At 38.1% G+C, this 25,436-nt stretch overlaps 1 protein-coding gene across 1 annotated transcript in view; it reads right to left on the bottom strand.

The window, feature by feature from the left end:
- Window positions 1-264: 264 nt before the first annotated feature.
- The window catches only part of PDK1 (pyruvate dehydrogenase kinase 1), a gene marked incomplete at its 5' end in the record, with an annotated part of 36,762 nt that continues 11,590 nt past the window's right edge, over window positions 265-25,436 (bottom strand). The window contains 4 exons of the mRNA XM_079709866.1: window positions 265-491; window positions 2,843-2,956; window positions 6,366-6,476; window positions 24,378-24,476. Coding sequence (XP_079565992.1) covers window positions 351-491; window positions 2,843-2,956; window positions 6,366-6,476; window positions 24,378-24,476 — 465 coding nt within the window. The 3' untranslated portion in view covers window positions 265-350. The remainder of the gene's footprint in view (window positions 492-2,842; window positions 2,957-6,365; window positions 6,477-24,377; window positions 24,477-25,436) is intronic.

The raw sequence follows: 25,436 nt of genomic DNA, 5'->3' as shown, positions 1-25,436 counted from the left end.
TTTCTAGCAGACATAAAAGTATTTCTTAAAAAACAACACAGCTTCCTGTAGAAACCCAAAGACTTCTACGCTTCTGAAGTCTACCGTAAAGAGAAAGTTGACCAGAACTACAGTTGTTTAAAAATGTTCAATTAACTGTGAAAATTTAAGTGCAAAATAGGTACAATTTCATCCTTTAGGAGATTTAACAGGCATAAATGGAATTTAACTTACCACTTATTCTATCTACCCAAATAGTTAACTGTGAAAACGACACATGAAGTATTTGGTATAATGTAGTTCTGAACACCATCCCTTCCAAATTTAATAAAAAAAAACACATCTGGATTTTCCAGGGGTCCCAAGTGTGTCTAGGCACTGCGGAATGTTGTCATGTCTTTTGGTTCTCTGCTGGGAACACACCAGTCGTCAGCCTCGTGGTTGGTGTTGTAATGCTTCCAGGCAGCTTTGTTATACACCGGGAGTCTTTCTATTGATTCTGTTGACAGAGCCTGAAAGTCAAAGCAGGACCTAAATCAGACATTTTTTTTTTTTTTTTTTTTTTTTTCTGTACGTGGGCCTCTCACCGCCGCGGCCTCTCCCGTTGCGGAGCACAGGCTCCGGACACACACAGGCTCCGCGGCCATGGCTCGCGGGCCCAGCCGCCCCGCGGCATGTGGGATCCTCCGGGATCGGGGCATGAACCCGTGTCCCCTGCATCGGCAGGCGGACTCTCAACCACTGCGCCACCAGGGAAGCCCCAGACATTTTTTTAGAATGCATTATTTGAGAAAATCTACAATGGCAAAAAGGTTACTACAAATTAAACAATACTTTATTGGATTTGTATTTTATCAAACATAAGACCATCTACATACATTTTAAAATAGAGCACATATTTGAAATGTGTTATTTACTAAGCCTATGGCAACTGCTTGATGTGCATGTTGAGTTTATTGCTTGCGGTAATTCTCCAGACAGCCTGGGAGCTGCTGGATTGAAGTTTTACACACATGTGATAGACATTCTTATAAAACATGACGAACAGAAGTTGGTTAACTGAAGAAGTCAGTTAAGTGTAAAAGCATAAAAATTCACATATGTACCTTAACATGTAATCGTACAATCATTTAATGAAATCTGGGTTTGATCCTGTGTCTTCTCCTACATTAAAGTCACCAATGTTAGTTACAGCATACATGATTTCTGCATCATGCAGAGTTAACCCTCTGTATCACCACCCCACCCCCACATGCATACCAAAGTCTGCCCATGCTCAAGTCGCTTATATAAAATACTGTAGTATCTGCGTATCATCTTTACCTATCCTCCTGTATACTTTAAATCATCTCTAGATTAATTATAATAGCTAATACAAGGTAAATGCTATACAAATACAATGTAGATATTATGTAAATACTTGCTGATGTGCAGCAAATTCAAGTTCTGCTTTTTGCAACTTTCTGGAATTTCTTTTTTCTTCAAATATTTTTGATTCGTGTTTGGATCTATGGATATGGAACCCAGGTATACAGAGGGCTGATTGTAATTTCATGTTTCTAACATATTATCACAATTAATTCACCGTTCTATTTCAGCTTCCTGTGTATCATTGAGATAAACTATGTTCCTCATTATCTTCAAATTAGGAATTTTGGTAGGGTTTCAACCTTAAGCCACAGGTATTCCCCAAGATGTAGAAAATATTGAACTGGAAGTTTCATTCCAATAATAGTAAGGAAGGACCTTAATTATTCTATAAGACTTCATGTATTCTATTTTTTTCCAAAATGGAGCTACAAACCTTTCACCTATACATCATATTCTCTTTATGCTGGAACTCCTTGATCTATAGACTCAAACAAAAATGTTACATTTGATGATAAAAAGGGCATCATGAAGGCAATGTTTTTAAGTTCCTCACAATTGAGATGGTTCAAAAAAAGAAAATTATCTTGAAAGAACTTAACCTTTTCAGACAAATTTTACTTTTTCTTTTACTTTTTTTACTTTTTCTGGTCTTTAGCATTTCCTATAAAATAGGTGCCATCTAGTGGCCAGAACAAGAAACTAGCGTCGCTAAAAAATTAGGTACCAACAGCCCACTGCTGAACTAATCCAGCGCTTTCTATCCCTGTAATTTATACTGATTTGTCAGATAAACACATGGAACAACCCAGGCAAGTGTGTTTCCACCAGGTGAGCTATATGCTTACGAAGAGTCACCAGTAATTGTTCCTAAATCTGTTAATATACTTAAATCTGTCATTGTAACTTAATCTAAGTATTGCTTTTAACAAAGCACAAAAAATGGGCGGGGGAGTTCTTTGAAAACTAAGATGAATGTTTCATAAAGACTCATGAAGGAAAGTCACATAAAAATTGCTGTCAAATCAGAAGACAACTGTAAGGAACTGCATAATAATCAACAAGGATTATGCACTTGGCTGTTTCTTTGATTAAAGAAACCAAAACAATGTATTGTAAGTATAGCTTCTGCAAGAAAGACAATTGAAACTTCAATCTGCAGACCCATATGCAAATGAAAGGCCTCAGCAAGTACAGCAAAAGGCTGGTGAATCAATGTCAATTCATGTGTCTTATCTTACAAATTTAATTTTAACGTAAGTTTTTGACTCCCCACTTTAACTCAGTTTTTTTTCTATTAACAAAGTCCTGATCATTATAGATGAGCATTTCTTACCTATAGTCAAAGAGATCATTTGTCAAAACAGATGAGATCCTTGTTATAAAAACATTTATATTTTAATAGCACGAGGTAGAAGAAAATTTCATTACAGTTAAATGCTGGCATCTTATAATCAAAGAAGTATCATTAAGTCCAGAAGACTATGGTCATTACCTTAATGTAGATAACCGCATCTGTCCCATAGCCCTCTAGGGAATACAGCTTTAGGTCTCCTTGGAAGTACTGTGCATAAAGGCGTGATATGGGCAATCCGTAACCAAAACCAGCCTGTTTGATGAGAAAAATGAAATTCTATTCGGAAAGCCACGTACTGAAATACTTCTCTAATTAAAATAAACGTTATTGGAGTATCCCAGGGCTATCAGAGCCCGCATCTAAAAGATCAGTTAATACTTAAGTATTAAAAATGATCAAGCTGCAGCCCAGTTGAGTACTGCATTAGATGGCTTCCCTCTGGTCATTTAAAATTCCTCATTCTTCTTATTTGTATAAAGCGACCTGTGGGGGTCTAGAAGAAGCACGTTTCTTCTCTTCTTTATTGCCCTGCTCCAGAGCATCCCAATACTGCTTTTGGTGATACTATATAAAACATGGCCTCTCTCAGGAGCAAGAGTAGAAAGAGCCTGGTGGCAGCCTAACAGATCTATGTCATGGCCTCACACCAAGAACTGCAGCCCATGTTCTGAACCTGAAGAGATCCCTAATAGTTCTCTTTTAATTCTCACTGACAGGTCACTTCCCCTGCTTAAAAATCTTCGAAGCACCTCAAAACCCACCCCACCTCCATCATCCCGACCCACTGCCTAAAAATCCAAGCTTCTAAAGAGCTTTCAAGACTGTAAGATCAGGTCTATCCACCCACTCTCCAGTCCAGCTGAAGTAAATCTCCTGCTCTTAAGTCCCTCAAACAGATCATGTTATTTTTCACATCTGTGTCTGTTCATTCTGTTCCCAGTATCTGGAATGGCCTTCTTTACCTGGATAAATCCTACCAATTCTTTAATACAAAGAAGAACATTTGGATAAATGTAAAAAAGGGTTTTATCACCAACTCAGATGTTCAATGACGTTCCATATAGTACTTCAGTAAAGAGTGTATGTGGATTCAGGAATCAGTGCTATTAACAAATCCAGGCTCTGGCCTTATCTACCTCTATCATGTATTACTTGATTTTTTTAAACCAGAGTTTCTGTTTACCCCTCCAAATCAACTATCCATTCTCCACATTTCTCCTTGCCCTGGGAGGCTGACCTGAACAGATGTCAGTGGATTTCTGTGCCCTCTGGTTCCAGTGGGTCTCGCCAATGGGGAACCCAGTAGGAGTTCCAAGGGAGTCAAGTCAGGGTATTCATCCCCTGCTTCTTTCTCACTGAGGTTGCTTCCCCTGGGCAGGCTAGGTCCCTGGAGAGTAAGCAGCTGCTCTGCAACTTTCCCTTCTGGGTTCTGCTATCTTCTCCTTCTCCCCTTGAGTCAGGGTGGTGACAGCTCTGCTGCTGCTAGCCAGGATTCCTGTGCTATCCCACCCCTATTTCTATAATTTGTCTCTTCGTAGATAAGCCTTCCTTGAATTATAATTTGAGCTATCTCTTTCCAGGTGGGACCCTGACTGATACATTAAGTGGCTCTAGAAATGGCCCCAAGAAAACTGCATGAGCAGGTGGCTCAGGATCCCATGGTACCTGATCTACTTTATCACTGCCTCTCCCTGAACCTACCACACCTGTGGACCCATCAGGCTTCCCCTGTAAGTAGTTAACATAAAAGTAAAACAGCATGGGCCTGGTCCACTGCTGGATCTACAGTGTCCCACACCAGCCAAAAGGGGACTGCCCTTTCACTACAGCCCCTCTCAGGGCCGGGCCTGAAGGATAGGAGTGAAAGCAAATCCTACCAGTGGGTGGAATTCAAAGTGGAACACCTACATGGACCATGGGCAGTGGCAAACGGGCTGGCTGGTCAGAAACTTGGAAAGAACAAAACTGGATTAACAGAGAACGTCTGGAAGAGGGAAGTGTGGACAGTCCTCTCTGAAGAGGCTTACAGTGTGAAGACATTCCATCTATGTAGATGCCCACCAGAAGGCATCCACGTGGAGGAAGCTCTCAGTAATCAGGTATGACCTGATGACCACTCCTGTGGAGGTCAAGCAGCCTTTCCCCAGCTGCGCCAGTGCTTGCCTACTGGGTCCACTTACAAAGGGGTCATGACATCAGGAATGAGGCTCTGTAAAAGCTTAACAATAGGCTTACCCTCGGTAAGGCTGTGTAGATGTATGGGCAGCCTGTGCCACATCAAGCCTCCTGTTTTCTTAAAAACTCAAGTAAATTTTGCATCCTAAACAAACACTTACATGGCATTTACTATGTGCCAGGTACTATAAAAAGCATTTTAGATATATTAACTCAGTCTTTATAATAATTCGATTTTTTTTTTTGCCACACCACGCTGCATGTGGGATTTTAGTTCCCCAACCAGGGATCGAACCCGTACCCCCTGCGGTGGAAGCACGGAGTCTTAACTATTGGACCTCCAGGGAAGTCCATAATTCGAAATTTAAAGATGGGGAAACTATGGTATTGAAAGGTCAAAAATATTCCTAAGGCTACACAGCTAGGATGTAGTACAGCTGAGAATGGACCAGACAGTTTAGATTCATAGTCTGGACTAGAACACTATGCTGCTCTCCACAAAAATTCTACAATGTTTGTTCACTACAAAAGCAGCATATCCCTTTTCTCCACTTCTTAGAGTAAAATCAGAATCTAAGAAGATACTAGTGTTTATCTGACCTTTTCTGTCCCACAGCACATGGATGCCTACCCATATCTCAACTTGAAAAGCACATTGCTAGAGCAATCATTTTAAAAGTTTGGTAAGACGTGAACTGTATTACAGTTGTAGCTACAGAATCTGTGCTGTGTAACTAGAATGTGCTGTGCAATTAGAATGAAGTCCTTTTAGTAACTTCCTAGGAAAGAGTCTAAAATAGACCCATCTTATACTGTTTTTAATCATGTTACAGCATAACTCCAGTGTATATGCCAGAGAACCTTCAAAGCCTGGAAGAACAAGAGTTTTTCCAGAATTACAGGTACTAGATCTGGCGAAGTGCTTTTCTGGGTGTTGCAGGACCATGAATGAGTCCATTCAAAAGCTAACCTTATTAAAACCTGAAAATAGGTGACTATGATCAATTAAAAAACCCATCAACGCAATTATCATTTGAGCCATTTTCAGGTTGGCAGTTAAACTGATCAGAGCTCTAGTCATACCTCTCAGTCTCAAAACATGTAATCTTTCTAATTACAAGTACTTGAGGGGAAAAAACAAACAAACACTGAAGATTAAACCAAGTACTAGTAAAGCTGGTAATTTAGGCTTCACATTAGAGATAGTATATCAAAATGTGGTTTACCACATGGAAACTACTGACACACCACTATTAACCTTGGCAACAAGAACTCTAAAACCATACTCCTTGTCCTATGCTCTTATCATTTAAAAAAAAAAAAGCATTTTAAAAACTATAAATTCAGAGGAAAGTGGGTTTTTTCCCCCCTAATAGCTTCCTTTCGTCCTTGTGGTGAAACCTACACAATGGCTTAACTGATTTATGTGGTAAATTATTTTATGACAAGTCACAAAAACCTGCTTCACAATTTCTTGATCACATACCAAGGGCACTGCTCGGGACGTCTCAACACGAGGCCGGGGTGCAGTTGAATACATGTAGTTGAAGAGTCGGTCAATTTTCCTCAGAGGAACACCACCTCCTCGGTCACTCATCTAAGGTAATAAAGGATCATGGCCTGTCACCAAGTCCCAGAAACAGCAAAATACCAACACATGCTGTGTCACCATTTAACTGCTGGCTGAAAAGCTCTGCTTTCCAAAATGAATACCATGCAATCCAAGTTGCGAATGTAAACACTTCCCTCACTGCTGGACTTAACCCCTTTAATATGTAGAATTCTAAGACACAAGGAACTCCACTGTAATACAAATTTCAATGCTGTGGCTTTGTGTAATTATGCAGTCACACTAATGATGCAGTACAGCACACAATGGGCATAGGCTTAGCTTATCTTGGATGTAACAATAAATTTGTAATTCCTTTCTGTCAGGCAGTTTGGCAACCAGATGAAACATGCATGTACCCTTTGACACAACAATGTTTATCCTGAGAAAATAATCCAAAAAGCATGCTAAGTATGTATGAGAATATCCATCACAGCACTGTGTAGAACAGCTAAAACTGGATTACCACCTAAATAGGGGGCTATTTAAGTAAACTAACACACATTCTAAAACAGAATACTATTTCGCCACTAAATATTAGGTAGAACCGTATGTACTGGCATGAGAGGCTCATAAAATATTGCTAAGTAGCAAAAAAAAAAAATGGAGAAGCATTTATGACATTCTAATTCTGCAAAAATTATAAAGAAGTCTAACGAAATATAATTCTATTGTCAGTGGAATTTTGAGTGACTTTCTTCTTTTGGGGTCTTAGTTTCTTAATTTTTTTCCACAATTACCTCTAATATGGAAAAAAAAAAGTATAATTTCCATTTTCAGGGAGGAAAAAAACAGAACCATTTCATTGTGTTTTAGAGTCTCATCTACAAGTAATTTCACAGCATAGTCTCCCAGACAACTTTCTGGTGAGTTATAAAGGACATAGTTCTTTACATTGTTCTTATGTCATTTTCCAACTCAAATCATATGGTAGATTGAATTTAGTAATTTATTTAGATTGTCTTCATTGTTTTCCTTCAGTTAACATGGACTTGTTTTCCTAGCTTTCGTACAGCTTATCTTCTAATCTACTTCAGCCATTTTCCCTTGTCACAAAATCTAAATTGATTCTATCTATAATATTAACATGGTTGTGAGATACAAACCTGCTTTTAACAAATGTATATAGATATACAGATAAAAACTGTATGGAATGATATGTATTAAAAAGCCAATTTGGGGCTTCCCTGGTGGCGCAGTGGTTCAGGGTCCGCCTGCCGATGCAGGGGACGCGGGTTCGTGCCCCGGTCTGGGAGGATCCCGCATGCCGCAGAGCGGCTGGGCCCGTGGGCCATGGCTGCTGGGCCTGCGCGTCCGGAGCCTGTGCTCCGCAATGGGAGAGGCCGCAGCAGTGAGAGGCCCGCGTACCGCAAAAACAAACAAACAAAAAAAGCCAATTTGAATGGCTTATAGCTGAGTTTTTATATAGTCTCTAAAAATATTTATGTGCACATCTATTACTCTCACAATGGAAATTCATAGCTATTTTAATTTTAAAAATACAAATTTGCTTTGAAATATCATTTGAAGACTGGCCTCTGATGTCTATAATTAGATAACTACAGTATAAAAATATACAAGAACTTTATTAAGAACTTGTATATGTAGCATTATGATTGAAATTGTTCTTGGCTGTGAATTCAAGCCCTGTGAAGAGATTCATTTTAGTAAGATGAATGAAGGGCTCTGGGTATTTTCTGAGATCCATCAATTTGTTAATTATTCATCCTCTAATTTAATGCTCTGCTGCACATTTACTGGTAATATGAGTCAAGTGTGGTTCTATAAATATGAAGTAAACAATACATTAGATACCAAGATAAAAAGGTACACTTCAATAAATATTTCCTGATTTTCCTTAACCTTTTGGTCAGAAACACTACAGCAATCCAGCAGGTATGAACAAGAAGTGATTTCTAGCCATAGGTTAGTATGATACAAGCAGAGAGTGGAAAAGAAAGGCCAGGGGTGACTCTGAGAAGTGTCATCTCATTAGAGGTGAAGGGGTAATCTAAGCCATGGAAATATAGTTAAAAATTGATAAAGGTAACTGCTTTTGCTTTGCAGCCAAAAATGCAATAAACTGGAACCAGTACATTTTTGAAGTGGTCAAAAGAGTCTCCAAGAGAATTGTAACAGGTATTATAACAGAACCTGAGTTCTTTGGGAAAAAGGGACAGAAGGAATAACGGAGAGACAGACACATTTGGTCTGCATGTATTTAAGACAAGAAGAATGGCACTCTGATGACAAATATATTGAGAAAGAGATGTGAAAACTGAAAAACTCTAAAGATTATTTGAAGAAAAAAATCAAGAATCATAGAAACATAAGCCTACACCAAGGAAAAGGAAAGAGATTGTGAAAGAGAAGGGCAGTGTGGAGTAATGTCAACAGGAAGGCAGAGGAAGAGAAGTTTGCCAATTACTTTGAAAATTTTCTCCTCAGTGCATGAAATCACCACCTCTCAATGTCATCTGAGACCTGCCATCCCTAACGTCCTGTTTCCCATAACACTAGGCTCCCTGGGCTAATATATGTGGATTTTCAGGTCCACGGGAAATGAACCACTACTAACTTGATGACAGGTCTGAAGGCAGGAAATTTACTAATCCTGAATTCACCCATAGCTCCTGAAGTTTCTTATTCAACAGCTTTTTAAGGTCTGGTTTGTAAAATTGCCAACAGTGAATGAATCAAGACAGTTAAGTTTTAATTTATAAGACATGTGGCTATAACACTTATGTTATTTACTCGATATAGACCAAACACCAAATCTGAAACAGTAGCTAGACTTGTAAGTCAGAAAAAAACAATTCTTTCACAGGATTTTTAGCAGAGGGATAAAAAGTTAAAAAAAATGTCAATAATTTCAACAAGCTAAAAGAATTGGGGAAAAAAAAATCCAGGCCTTGATCCTGAAAAGTCTAGAGTAAGTGATGGGGATGAAAGCTCTACTGAAGAAAATTAAAGCAAGCATTTAACATGGAAAGTGCTAACAAGAGCAGATGCACTCATGTGACCTGGATGTGAGGAGAGCCTGATATAGCTAAGGACTTGTACAGAAGCTTCTGGAACAGTCTGTTCAAAACCCTTATAAGCCTTTCTTTTTTTAAACAGCTTTATGGAAATATAATTCACATACCATACTATTCACCCATGGTTTTTAACATACAGGCATACCTGTGAGATATTGTGAGTTCAGGTCCAGATACCACAATAAAGCAAATATCACAATAAAACGAGTCACTTGAGTTTTCTCGTTTCCTAGTGCCTATAAAATTATGTTTACACTTATCCTGTAGTCTATTAAGTGTGCAACAGCATTATGTCTAAAAAAATGTACATAAACATTAATTTAAAAATATAAAACAAAAAACAATTAGAATAGCAAAGATCACTGATCGCTATAATAAACACAATAATGAAAAAGTTTGAAATATTTCAAGAATTACCAAAATGTGACACAGAGAAATGAAGTGAGCAAACGTTGTTCGTAAAATGATGACAACAGACTTGCTCAACGCAGGGTTGCCACAAACCTTCAGTTTTTTACAATAATGCTGCAAAGTACAATAGAGTGAAGCATCATAAGACAAGGTATGCCTCCATTCACAGGTATGTACAACCACCACCACAGTCAATTTTAGAGTATTTTCATGAAACCACAGGCTCTTTACTGATTACACTCCTAAGCAACCACTAATGTATCTCTTGTCCCTATATATTTGTCTATTCTGGACTTTTTATATACATTAAATCATAATGGGTGGCGTTTTGTGATTAGTTTCTTTCACTTAGCATATTGTTGTCAATGTTGTAGCATCCATGTTGTAGCATGAGCCAATACCTCATTCCCTTTATGGCCAAATAATATTCCATTGTATGGATGTACCACATTTCTGTTGATCTATTCGTCAGCCGATGAACATCTGGGTTGTTTCTAGATTTTGGCTACTGTGAATAATGTTTCTATGAACACTCATGTGTAAGTTTTTGCTTAAATACCTGTTTTCAAGCTTTTGGGGCATATACCCAGGAATGGAATTGCTGGGTTATTATGAACCTTTCTTTATACCAGACAGAGTCCCTAAGCAAAGCCTGTCCCCCAGCACAGAATGAGTCACTGATGAGTGCTGAAGAACTCAGTGAACCTTGATCCATACAGTGATGGATGACCACAAGTAATGGAAAGCAGCTGCAGACCAGCATGCTAAAGCACAGGAAACACAAACAGAAAAAGGTACGAGAAAGACCATGCTGCAGCACAACTGATGCCCCAAAGCGGAAGACATATGGGACTTATTTTGAATCAAACAGACCTTAATAAGCAAGTAGCTAACACATAACTAACCAAAAAATAGGGACACATTAGCATCTGGACTGGAAAAAAGTGACACATTCACATTACTTTTTCAGCAGAGAATATTCCCATATATTTATTTGTGCCTCATTCTTTTATATGAATAGCCAAGAGGGATAAACAGAAAAGAATTCAGAGGAAACAGTACAGAGAGCTGAAGCATTTTAATTTTTTAAAAAACAACTAATATCACTATTCTCAGAGTGATTTTAAAAAAAGATGAAACCAGAACAGAATACTACAAAAAAAAAGTGATAAGAAAAAGTTCCTGGGAAATTTATAATAGAAATAAGAATTCAATAGAGGAGTTGGAAATTCAAAGTCAAAGAAATCTCAAAGTAGAATGAAAAGTTCAAGATATAAAAAACAAGAAGAGGGCCTCCCTGGTGGCGCAGTGGTTGAGAGTCCGCCTGCCGATGCAGGGGATACGGGTTCGTGCCCCGGTCTGGGAGGATCCCATATGCCGCGGAGCGGCTGGGCCCGTGGGCCATGGCTGCTGAGCCTGCGCATCCGGAGCCTGTGCTCCGCAACGGGAGAGGCCACAGCAGTGAGAGGCCCGCGTACCACAAAAAAAAAAAAAAAAAAAAAAAAAAAAAAAAAAAAAAAACAAGAAGAAAAGATAAAAATCAGAGGGCCATTTCACAAAGTCCAACATCTTTGAAATATGACTATCAGAAAGAGAAACAGTAAAGAAGAAAGTATTTCAAAGAAACAGTGGAAATTCTAAAGGACCCAGCTCAATGGGTACAAAAAGGCTCACATCGTCACATCATTATGAAATTTCAGAACAGAGCTGAAGATCTTAAAAACTCCAATTAAACAAAGAAAACAACAAAACCTGTCACTTATAGCTGGTCACTTACAAAGGAACAGGAATTGGAATAAGCATAAGTCTTCTCAAAAGGAATAGCAGGAGTGACGTCAGCAGAAACAGTGGAGAAAGGACCTCCAAAAAGTCCTCCATCAAAGCACCAAAGCAAAAAGGCAAAAATTGCCAGGACTCTGGAAATTAACCAAAGGCTTGTAGCAATCTGGAGAGTATTGACTCAAGAAAAACAATAATGAGCTTTGTGGTATTTTAATTTGGCTTATTCCCACGTCCCATTCCCCCACCCATCAACAACTTGCAACCAGAGTTGCCTGGCAGCCACTGGGAAGACTATCTTTCTCTGACCTGATTCTGTGCCCCCCAGTGCAAAAAAGCCTTCCGTGCATGTACCCCCCATCCTCAGAAACACTTGTCAAAAACACTTAGAGGTAACTAATTAATTTGACAGCTGCCTGAGGCAGTCTACAACAGTTAAGGCAAATAATAGGCTACCCAAAAAACTTAGTAGGAAAAGCTAAGGAATGAGATGTCCATAGGGGCTTAGAAAAGCTCAAGGATATCCTGAAATCTAGAAGATCATGCTCATGCCCAGGGCTATGTTCAGGAAGAACCTAAGAGGGTCCTAATCCTTCACCTCTGACTGACCTTGAGGCTCTGTACAAGCAGAACCTGAAGGTTAATTCAGAGTTGTCAACTGCCGGGCTAAACATTGAAGGTGTGCCCCCAATATGCACACAGAGTCTCTTGAACAAGACTGGGAGAAGGCATTTAAAGAAACCTCAGTCCAATGATTAGTTGACTACTAAGCAGAAAGCACACACAACAAAGAATATAGACATTATAGAATTAGTTTTATAATGAAAAGTCACCAAACAAACAACTACCATCAACAACTTTAGGGACCTGGAAAGTAACTGATCTTCAGAGTTGTTGCATAATATATATATATTTTTACACCACACCCAATTTTCTTTATTAATATCTTACACTAATATAGTACACGTGTAACAATTAATGAACCAATAGTGATATGTGATTATTAACTAAAGTCCACATTTTGTTCACATTATGCCTTTTTTTCCATAACAGGACACCCCATTACGTTTGATTGTCAGGTAAATGTCTCCTTAGGCTTCTCTTGGCTATGATAGTTTCTCAGACTTTCCTTGTTTCTGATAACCTTTCAGAGTTTTGAGGAGTTCTGGAGAGTATTTCATAGACCGTCTCTCAGCTGGGATCTGTTTGATGTTTTGCTCATGGCTTGACTGGCGTAAAGGGTTTGGGGAAGGAAGACCACAGAGGTAAAGTGCTCTTCCCATCACATCCCATCAGGGGTTCCTACTATCAACATGACTCACTTTTTTTGGTTATGGTCTTTTTTTTAAAAAATATCTTTATTGGAGTATAATTGCTTTACACTGCTGTGTTAGTTTCTGCTGTATAACAAACTGAATCAGCTATACATATGCATATATCCCCATATCCCCTCCCTCCCGTGTCTCCCTCCCACCCTCCCTATCCCACCCCTCTAGATGAACACAAAGCACTGAGCTGATCTCCCTGTGCTATATGGCTGCTTCCCACTAGCTGTCTATTTTACATTTGGTAGTGTATATATGTCCATGCCACTCTCTCACTTCATCTCAGCTTACCCTTCCCCCTCCCCGTGTCCTCAAGTCCATTCTCTACATCTGAGTCTTTATTCCTGTCCTGCCCCTAGGTTCTTCAGGACCTTTTTTTTTTTTTTTTAGATTCCGTATATATGCGTTAGCATATGGTATTTGTTTCTCTCTTTCTGACTTACTTCACTCTATATGACAGACTCTAGGTCTATCCACCTCACTACAAATAACTCAATTTCGTTTCTTTTTATGGCTAATATTCCATTGTATATATGTGCCACATCTTCTTTATCCATTCATCTGTCAATGGACACCTAGGTTGCTTCCATGTCCTGGCTATTGTAAATAGAGCTGCAATGAACACTGTGGTACATGACTCTTTTTGAATTATGGTTTCCTCAGGGTATACGCCCAGGAGTGGGGTTGCTGGGTCATACGGTAGTTCTATTTTTAGTTTTTTAAGGAACCTCCAGACTGTTCTCCATAGTGGCTGTTTCAATTTACATTCCCACCAACAGTGCAAGAGGGTTCCCTTTTCTCCACACACTCTCCAGCATTTATTGTTTCTAGATTTTTTGATGATGGCCATTCTGACTGGTGTGAGGTGATACTTCACTGTAGTTCTGATTTGCACTTCTCTAATGATTAGTGATGTTGCACATCCTTTCACGTGTTTGTTGGCAATCTGTATATCTTCTTTGGAGAAGTGTCTGTTTGGGTCTTCTGACCATTTTTGGATTGGGTTGTTTTTTTGATATTGAGCTGCATGAGCTGCTTGTAAATTTTGGAGATTAATCCTTTGTCAGTTGCTTCATTTGTAAATATTTTCTCCCATTCTGAGGGTTGTCTTTTCATCTTGTTCGTGGTTTCCTTTGCTGTGCAAAAGCAATTTTAAGTTTCATTAGGTCCCTTTTTTTATTTTTGTTTTTATTTCCAAATAAAAAGGGGTCAAAAAGAATCTTGCTGTGATTTATGTCATAGTGTTCTGCCTATGTTTTCCTCTAAGAATTTTATAGTGTCTGGCCTTACATTTAGGTCCTTAATCCATTTTGAATTTATTTTTGTGTATGGTGTTAGGGAGTGTCCTAATTTCATTCTTTTACTTGTAGCTGTCCAGTTTTCCCAGCACCACTTATTGAAGAGGCTATCTTTTCTCCATTGTATATTCTTGCCTCCTTTATCAAAGATAAGGTGACCATATGTGTGTGGGTTTATCTCTGGGCTTTCTATCCTGTTCCATTGCTCTGTATTTCTGTTTTTGTGCCAGTACCATACTGTCTTGATTACTGTAGCTTTGTAGTATAGTTTGAAGTGCAGGAGCCTGATTCCACCAGCTCCATTTTTCGTTCTCAAGATTGCTTTGGCTATTCGGGGTCATTTGTGTTTCCATACAAATTGTGAAATTTTTTGTTCTAGTGCTGTGAAAAATGCTATTGGTAGTTGATAGGGATTGCATTGAATCTGTATATTGCTTTGGGTAGTATAATCATTTTCACAATATGGATTCTTCCAATCGAAGAATATGGTATATCTCTCCATCTGTTTGTATCATCTTTAATTTTTTTCATCAGTGTCTTATAGTTTTCTGCATACAAGTCTTTTTTTTTTTTTTTTTTTTTTGTGGTACACGGGCCTCTCACTGTTGTGGCCTCTCCTGCTGTGGAGCACAGGCTCCGGACGCGCAGGCTCAGCGGCCATGGCTCACGGACCCAGCCGCTCCGCGGCATGTGGGATCTTCCCAGACCGGGGCACGAACCCGCATCCCCTGCATTGGCAGGCGGACTCTCAACCACTGCGCCACCAGGGAAGCCCTGCATACAAGTCTTTTGTCTCATTAGGTAGGTTTATTCCTAGGTATTTTATTCTTTATGTTGCAGTGGTAAATGGGAGTATTTCCTTAATTTCTCTTTCAGATTTTTCATCATTACTGTATAGGAATGCAAGAGATTTCTGTGCACTAATTTTGTATCCTGCTACTTTACCAAATTCATTGATTAGCTCTGGTAGTTTTCTGGTAGCATCTTTAGGATTCTCTATGTATAGTATCATGTCATCTGCAAACAGTGACAGCTTTACTTCTTCTTTTCCGATTTGGATTCCATTCATTTCTTTTTTCTTCTCTATTGCTGTGGCTAAAACTTCCAAAACTATGTAAAATAACGGTGGTGAGAGTGCACAACCTTGTCTTGTTCCTGACCTTCAAGGAAATGGTTTCAGTTTTTCACCACTGAGAACGATGTTCGCTGTGGGTTTATCATACATAACCTTTATTATGTTGAGGTAAGTTCCCTCTATGCCTACTTTCTGGAGGGTTTTTATCATAAATGGGTGCTGAATTTTGTCGAAAGTTTTTTCTGCATCTATTGAGATGATCACATGGTTTTTATCTTTCAGTTTGTTAATATGTTGTATCACATTGATTGATTTGCGTATATTGAAGAATCCTTGCATTCCTGGGATAAACCCCACTTGTTCATGGTGTATGATCCTTTTAATGTGCTGTTGGATTCTGTTTGCTAGTATTTTGTTGAGGATTTTTGCATCTATGTTCATCAGTGATATTGGCTTGTAGTTTTCTTTCTTTTTGGCATCTTTGTCTGGTTTTGCTATCAGGGTGATGGTGGTCTCATAGAATGAGTTTGGGAGTGTTCCTCCCTCTGCTATATTTTGGAAGAGTTTGAGAAGGACAGGTGTTAGTTCTTCTCTAAATGTTTGATAGAATTTGCCTGTGAAGCCATCTGGTCCTGGGCTTTTGTTTGTTGGAAGATTTTTAATCACAGTCTCAGTTTCAGTGCTTGTGATTTTATATTTTCTGTTTCTTCCTGGTTCAGTCTCGGAAGATTGTGCTTTTCTAAGAATGTGTCCATTTCTTCCAGGTTGTCCATTTTATTGGCATATAGTTGCTTGTAGTAATCTCTCATGACCCTTTGTATTTTTTTTTTTTTTTTTGTTTTTGCGGTACGCGGGCCTCTCACTGCTGTGGCCTCTCCCGTTGCGGAGCACAGGCTCCGGACACGCAGGCTCAGCGGCCATGGCTCACGGGCCCAGCCGCTCCGCGCCATGCGGGATCCTCCCAGACCGGGGCACGAACCCATATCCCCTGCATCGGCAGGCAGACTCTCAACCACTGCGCCACCAGGGAAGCCCAACCCTTTGTATTTCTGCAGTGTCAGTTGTTACTTCTTTTTCATTTCGAATTCTATTAATTTGAGTCTTCTCCCGTTTTTTCTTGATGAGTCTGGCTAATGGTTTATCAATTTTGTTTATCTTCTCAAAGAACCAGCTTTTTTATTGATCTTTGCTATTGTTTGCTTCATTTCTTTATCATTTATTTCTGATCTGATCTTTATGATTTCTTTCCCTCTGCTAACTTTGGGGTTTTTTGTTCTTCTTTCTCTAATTGCTTTAGGTGTTAAGGTTAGGTTTTTTGTTTGAGATGTTTCTTGTTTCTTAAGGTAGGATTGTACTGCTATAAGCTTCCCTCTTAGAACTGCTTTTGCTGCATCCTATAGGTTTTGGGTCGTCATGTTTTCATTGTCATTTGTTTTTAGGTATTTTCTGATTTCCTCTTTGATTTCCTCAGCAATATCTTGGTTATTTAGTAGTGTATTGTTTAGACTCCATGTGTTTGTATTTTTTACAGATTATTTCCTGTAATTGATACCTAGTCTCATAGTGTTGTGGTCGGAAAAGATACTTGATATGATTTCAATTTTCTTAAATTTACCAAGGCTTGATTTGTGACCCAAGATATGGACTATCCTGGAGAATGTTCCATGAGCACTTGAGTAGAAAGTGTATTCTGTTGTTTTTGGATGGAATGTTGTATAAATATCAATTAAGTCCACCTTGTTTAATGTACCAGTTAAAGCTTGTGTTTCGTTATTTATTTTCCTTTTGGATGACCTGTCCATTGGTGAAAGTGGGGTGTTAAAGTCCCCTACTATGATTGTGTTACTGTCGATTTTCCCTTTTATGGCCATTACCATTTGCCTTATGTATTGAGGTGCTCCTATGTTGGGTACATGTTTACAGTTGTTATATCTTCTTCTTGGATTGATCCCCTGATCATTATGTAGTGTCCTTCTTTGTCTCTTGTAATAGTCTTTATTTTAAAATCTATTTTGTCTGATATGAAAATCGCTAATCCAGCTTTCCTGTGATTTCCATTTGCATGGAATATCTTTTCCATGCCCTCACTTTCAGTCTGTATGTGTCCCTAGGTATGAAGTGGGTCTCTTTTGGACAGCATACATACAGGTCTTGTTTTTGTATCCATTCAGCCAGTCTATGTCTTTTGGTTGAAGCATTTAATCCATTTACATTTAAGGTAATTATTGATATGTATGTTCCTATTACCATTTTCTTAATTGTTTTGGGTTTGTTTTTGTAGGTCTTTTCTTTCTCTGTGTTTCCTGGCTAGAGAAGTTCCTTTAACATTTGTTGTAAAGCTGGTTTGGTGGTGCTGAATTCTCTTAGCTTTTGCTTGTCTATAAAGCTTTTAATTTCTCCATCAAATCTCAATGAGATCCTTGCAGGGTAGAATAATCTTGGTTATAGGTTTTTCCCTTTCATCACTTTAAATATGTCCTGCCACTCCCTTCTGGCTTGTAGAGTTTCTGCTGAAAGATCAGCTGTTAACCTTATAGGGATACCCTTGTATGTTATTTGTTGCTTTTCCCTTGCTGCTTTAATATATTTTCTTTGTATTTAATTTTTGATAGTTTGATTACTATGTGTCTTGGCATGTTTCTCCTTGGATTTATCCTATATGAGACTCTGCGCTTCCTGGACTTGACTATTTCATTTCCCATATTAGGAAAGTTTTCAACTATAATCTCTTCAAATATTTTCTCAGTCCGTTTCTTTTTCTCTTCTTCTTCTGCAACCCCCATAATTCGAATATTGGTGCCTTTAATGTTGTCCCAGAGGTCTCTGAGAGTGTCCTCAATTCTTTTCATTCTTTTTCTTTATTCTGTTCCCTTTCTCTTCTTTGTTTGCACAACTCCTGGGGTTCAGCTTTGGATTTGGCCTTGCCTCTGCATGTAGGTCACCTGAGGGTGTCTGTTCTTCGCTCAGACAGGACAGGGTTAAGTAGCAGCTGATTAGGGGGCTCTGGCTCACTCAGGCTGGTGGGGAGAGAGGGGTACAAAATGCAGGGTGAGCCTGCAGCAGCAGAGGCTGGCATAGCACTGCAACAGCCTGAGGTGTGCTGTGTGTTCTCCCGGGGAAGTTGTCCCTGGATCACGGGACCCTGGCAGTGGCGGGCTGCACAGGCTCCTGGGAGGGGAGATATTGATAGTGACCTGTGCTTGCACACAGGCTTCTTGGTGGCTGCAGCAGCAGCCTTAGCATTTCATGCCCGTGTCTGGGGTCCGCGCTGGTAGCCGCAGCTCGTGCCTGTCTCTGGAGCTCGTTTAGGCCGTGCACTGAATCCCCTCTCCTCACACACCCCGAAACAATGGTCTCTTGCCTCTTAGGCAGTTCCAGACTTTTTCCCGGACTCCCTTCTGGCTAGCCGTGGTGCACTAACCCCCTTCAGGCTGTGTTCACGCAGCCAACCCCAGTCCTCTCCCTGAGGTCTCACCTCCAAAGCCTGAGCCTCAGCTCCCAGCCCCAACTCGCCCCAGCAGGTGAGCAGACAAGCCCCTCAGGCTGGTGAGTGCTTGTCGACACCGATCCTCTGTGCAGGAATCTCTCTGCTCTGCCCTTGCACCCCTATTGCTGCGCTCTCTTCCGTGGCTTTGAAGTTCCCCCCCGCCCACCACCCCCCGTTTCCACCAGTGAAGGGGCTTCCTAGTGTGTGGAAGCTTTTCCTCCTTCACAGCTCCCTCCCCAAGGTGCAGGTCCTGTCCCTATTCTTTTGACTGTTTTTTCTTTTTTCTTTTACCCTACCTAGGTATGTGGGGAGCTTCTTTCCTTTTGCAAAGTCTGAGGTCCTCTGCCAGCGTTCAGTAGGTGTTCTGTAGGAGTTGTTCCACATGTAGATTTATTTCTGATGTATTTGTGGGGAGGAAGGTGGGCTCCACGTGTTACTCCTCTGCCATCTTGAAGGTCTCCATGTTATTTTAAATGTCTAATTTTCAACAGAAATTATAAGATATACAAAGAAGGAAGAAAGTGTGCTCTATACACAAGGGTAAAAAAGGAATCAATAGAGACTATACCTGAGGAAACTCAAATTTACTAAACAAAGACTTCAAATCAGCTATTTTAAATATGTTTACAGAACTAAAGGAAATCATTTCTAAAGAAGTAAAGTATGAGGATGATGTCTCACCAAATAAAGAATAGCAATTAAAAAAAATAGAAATTATGTAAGAGAACTAAATAGAAATTCTGGAGTTGAGAAGTGTAATAACCAAAACAAAAAAATTCACTAGGAGGGCTCAACAGCAGACTTAAATACTTGTATGAAAGCATCATCAATAGTGATGACAGGTCAACTGAAATCATCCCATCTGAGAAACAGAAAAAAAAAAAGAACAAAGCATCAAAAACACCTGTGAGACTCCCATCAAGTGTACTGACATGCACATATTGGGAATTCCAGGAAGAAAGAGAAAAGGACAAAATAATATTTGAAGAAATAATAACTGAAACTTCCTGATTTTGATGAAAAAGATGAAGCTCTTCAAACTCCAAGTATAATAAACTCGAAGAGATCCATACCTGGACAGATTACAATCAAACTGTCAAAAGCCAAGAAGAAAGAATCTTAAAAGCAGCAAGAGAAGTGACTCATCACACACAAAGGATTCTAAAAAGATTAACAGCTGGTTTCTCATCAGAAACCATGAAGGCCAAAAGGCAGTAGGATTAACATATTCAAAGAAATGAATATAGAAAGAAAAAGACTATCAACCAAGAATTCCATAGCCAGTAAATTATCCTTCAAAAATGAAGGAGAAATTGAGACAGTCTCAGATAAGCAAAAACTGAGTTCATCATTAGTAGACCACCCCTATCAACAAATACGAAAGGGAATCCTTCTGCCTAAAATAAAAGAACAACAGACAGTAAATCAAATCCACATGAATAAAGCAAGAGCACCAGGAAAGGTAACCACATAGATAAATATAAAGGATGGTTTAAGTGTATTTTTTTGTTCATAACTTTTTTCTCCTGTATTATTTAAAAGACAACTGCACAGAGTGATAATTATAAATCTGTGTAGATGGGCATACAATGTATAAAGACATGTATATGTATAAGCCAATAACACCACAAAGGATAGGGAGGGGGAGGGAACAGACCTATACTGGATCAAAGTCTGTGTATACTATTGAAATTAAGTTGGTATATAATCTGAACTAGATTGCTATAAATAAATATTAAGTATAATCTCAGGACAACCACTAAGAAAATAACTGAAAGAAATATAATTTTTAAAAAAACAAGGAAATTAAAATGATAAACTAAAAAGTATCATTTTAACAAAAAAAGCAGCAGTAATGGTGAAATAAAGGATCAAGAAAGACATGAGATATACAGAAAAAAATGATAAAAGGGCAAATGTAAATTCTACATTAACAACTATTATGTTAAATGTAACTGGCTTCAACAGTCCAATTAAAAGGTGGACATTGGCAGGATGGATTTTAAAAAATGATCAAACCATATACTGTTTACAAGAGACATGTTTTAGATTCAAAGACACAAACAGGGGTTCAAAGTAAAAAAGTCTGGAAAAACATACACCATGAAAACAGAAACCAAAAGAGAGCTGGGATGGTTATACTAATATTGGATAAAATACACTTTAGGTCAAAAATTGTTAATAGAGACAAAGAAGGACATTTTACAATGATAGAAGGTCAACACATCAAGAAGATATAAAATTATAAACATATATACACTTAATAACTGAGCTCCGGGGCTTCCCTGGTGGTGCAGTGGTTAAGAATCCGCCTGCCAATGCAGGGGACACAGATTCAAGCCCTGGTCCAGGAGGATCCCACATGCCGTGGAGCAGCTGGGCCTGTATACCACAACTACTGAGCCTGCGCTCTAGAGCCCGTGAGCCACAACTACTGAGCCCACGTGCCATAACTACTGAAGCCCGCACACCTAGAGCCTGTGCTCCGCAACAAGAGAAGCCACCTCAATGAGAAGCCTACACACTGTAACAAAGAATATCCCCCACTCACTGCAACTAGAGAAAGCCCGTGCGCAGCAAAGAAGACACAATACAGACAAAAATAAATTAATTTTAAAAAGTTCATCATATAGAAGTAAAAAAAAAAAAAAAAAGACTGAAAGCTTTCCCAAGATAAGTAAAAAGAAAAGGACACTAGTTGTATTCAACATTGTACTGGAGGTTCTAGCCACACAATTAGGCAAGGAAAAAAAACAGATTCGAAAGGAAGAAGTAAAATTATTTCTATTTACAGATGACATGATCTTGTGTATAGAAAATCCTAAGGAGTTCACAAAAAAATTATGAAAACTAATAAATGAGTTTGGCAAGGTTGCAGGATACAAGATCAGTACACAAAAATCAATTATATTCCTATACACTGGCAATGTACAATCCAAAAATGAAATTAAGAAAACAATTCCATTTACAGTAGCCCCCAAAAGAATAAAATAATTAAGAATAAACTTAACAAAATAAGTGTTAGACTTGTACACTGAAAATCACAAAACACTGATGAAAGAAATTAAAGAGATCTAAATAAGTGGAAAGACATCCTGTTGTTCATGAACTGGAAGACTTAATTGATCTAAAACATTGAACACGATCCCCATAAAAATTCAAGCTGGTGTTTCTTGCAGAAATTGACATGCTGATACTAAAATTCTTATGAAAATGCATTGAACCCACAATAGTCAAAACAACCTTGAAAGAGAAGAACAAAGTTTGAGGACTCACATTTGCCAATTTCAAAACTTACAACAAAACAATAATAATCAAAATGTGCTTAAGGAGAGATATATAGACCAATGGAATAGAATTGAGAATCCAGAAATAAACCTATACATTTACAAGCAATTGATTTTTGACCAGGATGACATGAAAATTCAATGGAGAAAGAAGTCTTTTCACAAATGGTACTGGGACAACTGGATATCTACGTGCAAAAGAATGAAACTGGATCCCTACCTCAAACCATTTATAAAAATTAACTCAAATTAGATCAAATTAGACCTAAACATAAGAACTAAAACTATAAAACTCTTAGAAAGAAACAAAGGCATAAATTTTTGTGATTTTGGATTAGGCAATGGTTTCTTCTTAGATGTGACACTGAAAGCACAAGCAATAAAAGAAAAAATAGAATAACTGCAATTCTTCAAAATTAAAACCTTTGTGTTCCAAAGAACACTATGATGAAAGTGAAAAGATAAGCCACAGAATGGGAGAATGTTGGCAAATCATATATCTCACTAGGGACTAGTATCTATGATAGAAAATAAATAAATAGAACTCATAGCTCAACAATAAAAAGACAACCCACTTAAAAACTGAGCAAAGGATCTTAATTGACATTTTTTCAAAGAAGATATATATCACTTACACCCATTAGAATGGCTATAATCAAAAGGACTGACAATAACAAATGTTGGCAAGGATGTGGAAAATTGGAACTTCATTCATTACTGATGGAAATGTAAAATGGTACAGTCACTTTGGAAAAGAGTTTTGCATTCCTCAAAAGTTAAACAGAGTTACCTATAAGCAATTCAACTTGTAGGTATATTCATAAGAGAACTGAAAACCAATGTTCACATGAAGACTTGTACACAAATGGCAGCGTTATTCATAAAAACCAAAAAATGAAAACAACCCAAATGTCCATCAACTGATGAATGAATAAGCAAAATATGTTTATACCCATTCAACATAATATTATTCAGCCATAAAAAGGAATGGATATGTGCTATAATATTATACTAAGTGAAAGAAGTCAGTCACAAAAGACCACATATTGTATGACTGCATTTTTATGAGATGTCCAAAACAGGGAAATCCATACACAGAAAGTGGATTAGTGGTTGCCAAAGGCTGGGGAGAGGAGGAAATGGGGAGTGACTGCTAACGAACATTGAGTTTTTTCTTGGGAGTGATGAAAATGTTCTGAAATTAGACAGTGGTATGGTTGTACAACCTTGTGAATATACTAAAAACCACTGAATTGTATACTTAAGAAAAAAAGGAACAGTAGATGCCTTCAAAAGTTCTGCAAGATGATTATTTTTAGTCTATAATTCCATGTATGAACTTAAATGCTAGGAAAATGGCAATTGAGGCTGGGGGAGGAGAAAGAGGGGAGATGCTCTAAGAGAGCTAACTTCTCAGCTACCATAACTGAAAGCTGATGTTAGCTATTTAAAATTTTCTAATTTCAGAAATAGCAATATTAGAATACTACTTTAAACTACCTAAATACCAGAAGAACTAACTAAAAGACTATCTCTGAGTAGTGACCTACAAATGGCAAGGACCTGACATATATGATTTTTATACGCTCTTCATTTATTAATTTAATACAAAATTTAAAATGACTATTTTAAAGAGAGAAACATCATCATACTCTAAGAAACTGGACTATCTGAAAAATGTAGTAGAGAAGGCCTGGCACTCGGGTCAAAAGACTGTCCTGTGTCATTTATTGGCCATCTAATAATGAGCTAATCACTGTGTCTAGTTTCATATCTGTAAAATTGAGAATAAAATTACCTTTGCTCCTAACTAAAATTTGCTATGAAAATCAAATGAAACAAAAGTAGGTTAAAAAGCATTGTTTAAAAATGAAAAATTATGTACTATCTACGTAACACTACAAATATCCAAGTATTTTAGATTTTACTTATCAAAGTAGATACCAAAGTGGACATTCATGATTCTGCTAAACTGTCTCCAGGATTTACTTTAACTTGAATCATCTGGATGAAGGACCAGAATAGAAACAGACTCAAGGGAATATTCCATAACCTGCCAGATAAATGAAGCAATGTGCTGATTATCAATTAGTTACAGAATTTCTTTCTCCTAAGAATAAACTGTCTTCTAGAAAATATGTGCATGCCTGTACATCAATTTTAAAAAATAAACAAAGAACAGCATTTACCTTCACAGTCAAATCCTCATTACCCAGTGTGACGTGGACTTGAATAGGTGGGTAAACACCTTTGTCGGCGTGATGCTCCATCGTTGCTCTCATTGCATTCTGAAATACATAAGGGTTACATTAAAAATGCAACTTTAAAGAGAGAAACGAATTACCATTTTCAAGTACATATGCACTACTTGAAATTTTTCTAAAAATTTAATTCAATGGAAATATGCCAGAGAATCATAATTCTTATAACCATATTTAAAGAATTACTTTAAAAAAATAAGTCAGTTTTGAAGGACTTGGTAGATATTTAAAGATCCCAACTAAATTCTGCATATTTTCCAAAAGCAGACTTCTTGAAACTTTTAACTAGTTTTACATGAAAGCAGAAAATTCTATCCAAATATTTTTATAATTTGGTAGATAATGGGCAACTTATTTTTTGAAAACAGTTTCATCTCCATTTTAAAGAACCATTTTAATTTTCATAAATTGCTTTAAGAAAAAACAAATTTTTTCATTTAGTATTAATAGCAAGTCTTATTATGATGTAGAAATGAATCCAAGTTACCACTAGTTTGAAACTAGGGTATTTACACTGTAAAACTGTTTTGACCAATTTCTAAAGGATACAGGGTACACAGTGCCAACATATCATAAGCACTAAGTGATAACATGACATGTAGCACTGGAGTAGGAACTGCTAAGACTAGATACAGTTTAAAAGGCAAAAGACAGGACTGAACTTGGAAATAAGAGTGTGTGGCCCTGGAACACCAATCAGGATTGAGTCCCCTGAGGAGGAGATTCTGTCATCTCTACCAAAGGCCATTTAAGATAAGGTTTCAGACAGAAGCCATTATCACTGACATAATATAAAACCTGTTACATAATATGGTAATATTTCTTTTATAAAGCATCATGGGGAACAAGATCTTTATGTGACTGCAATTTCAAGGAAAAAAGTTACTTTTAATCCTTGAAGTGCCAATCGTTTATTCATTTAACCACTTTGGTAGAAAGATTTTTGTAAGATGTTTGATATGTTCTTGCTGTCTTAGAACCAAGAAC

This window comes from Hyperoodon ampullatus, assembly GCF_949752795.1.
Source record: "Hyperoodon ampullatus genome assembly, chromosome: 8".
NCBI lineage: Eukaryota > Metazoa > Chordata > Mammalia > Artiodactyla > Ziphiidae > Hyperoodon > Hyperoodon ampullatus.
This window is presented reverse-complemented; position numbering and strand designations above follow the sequence as displayed.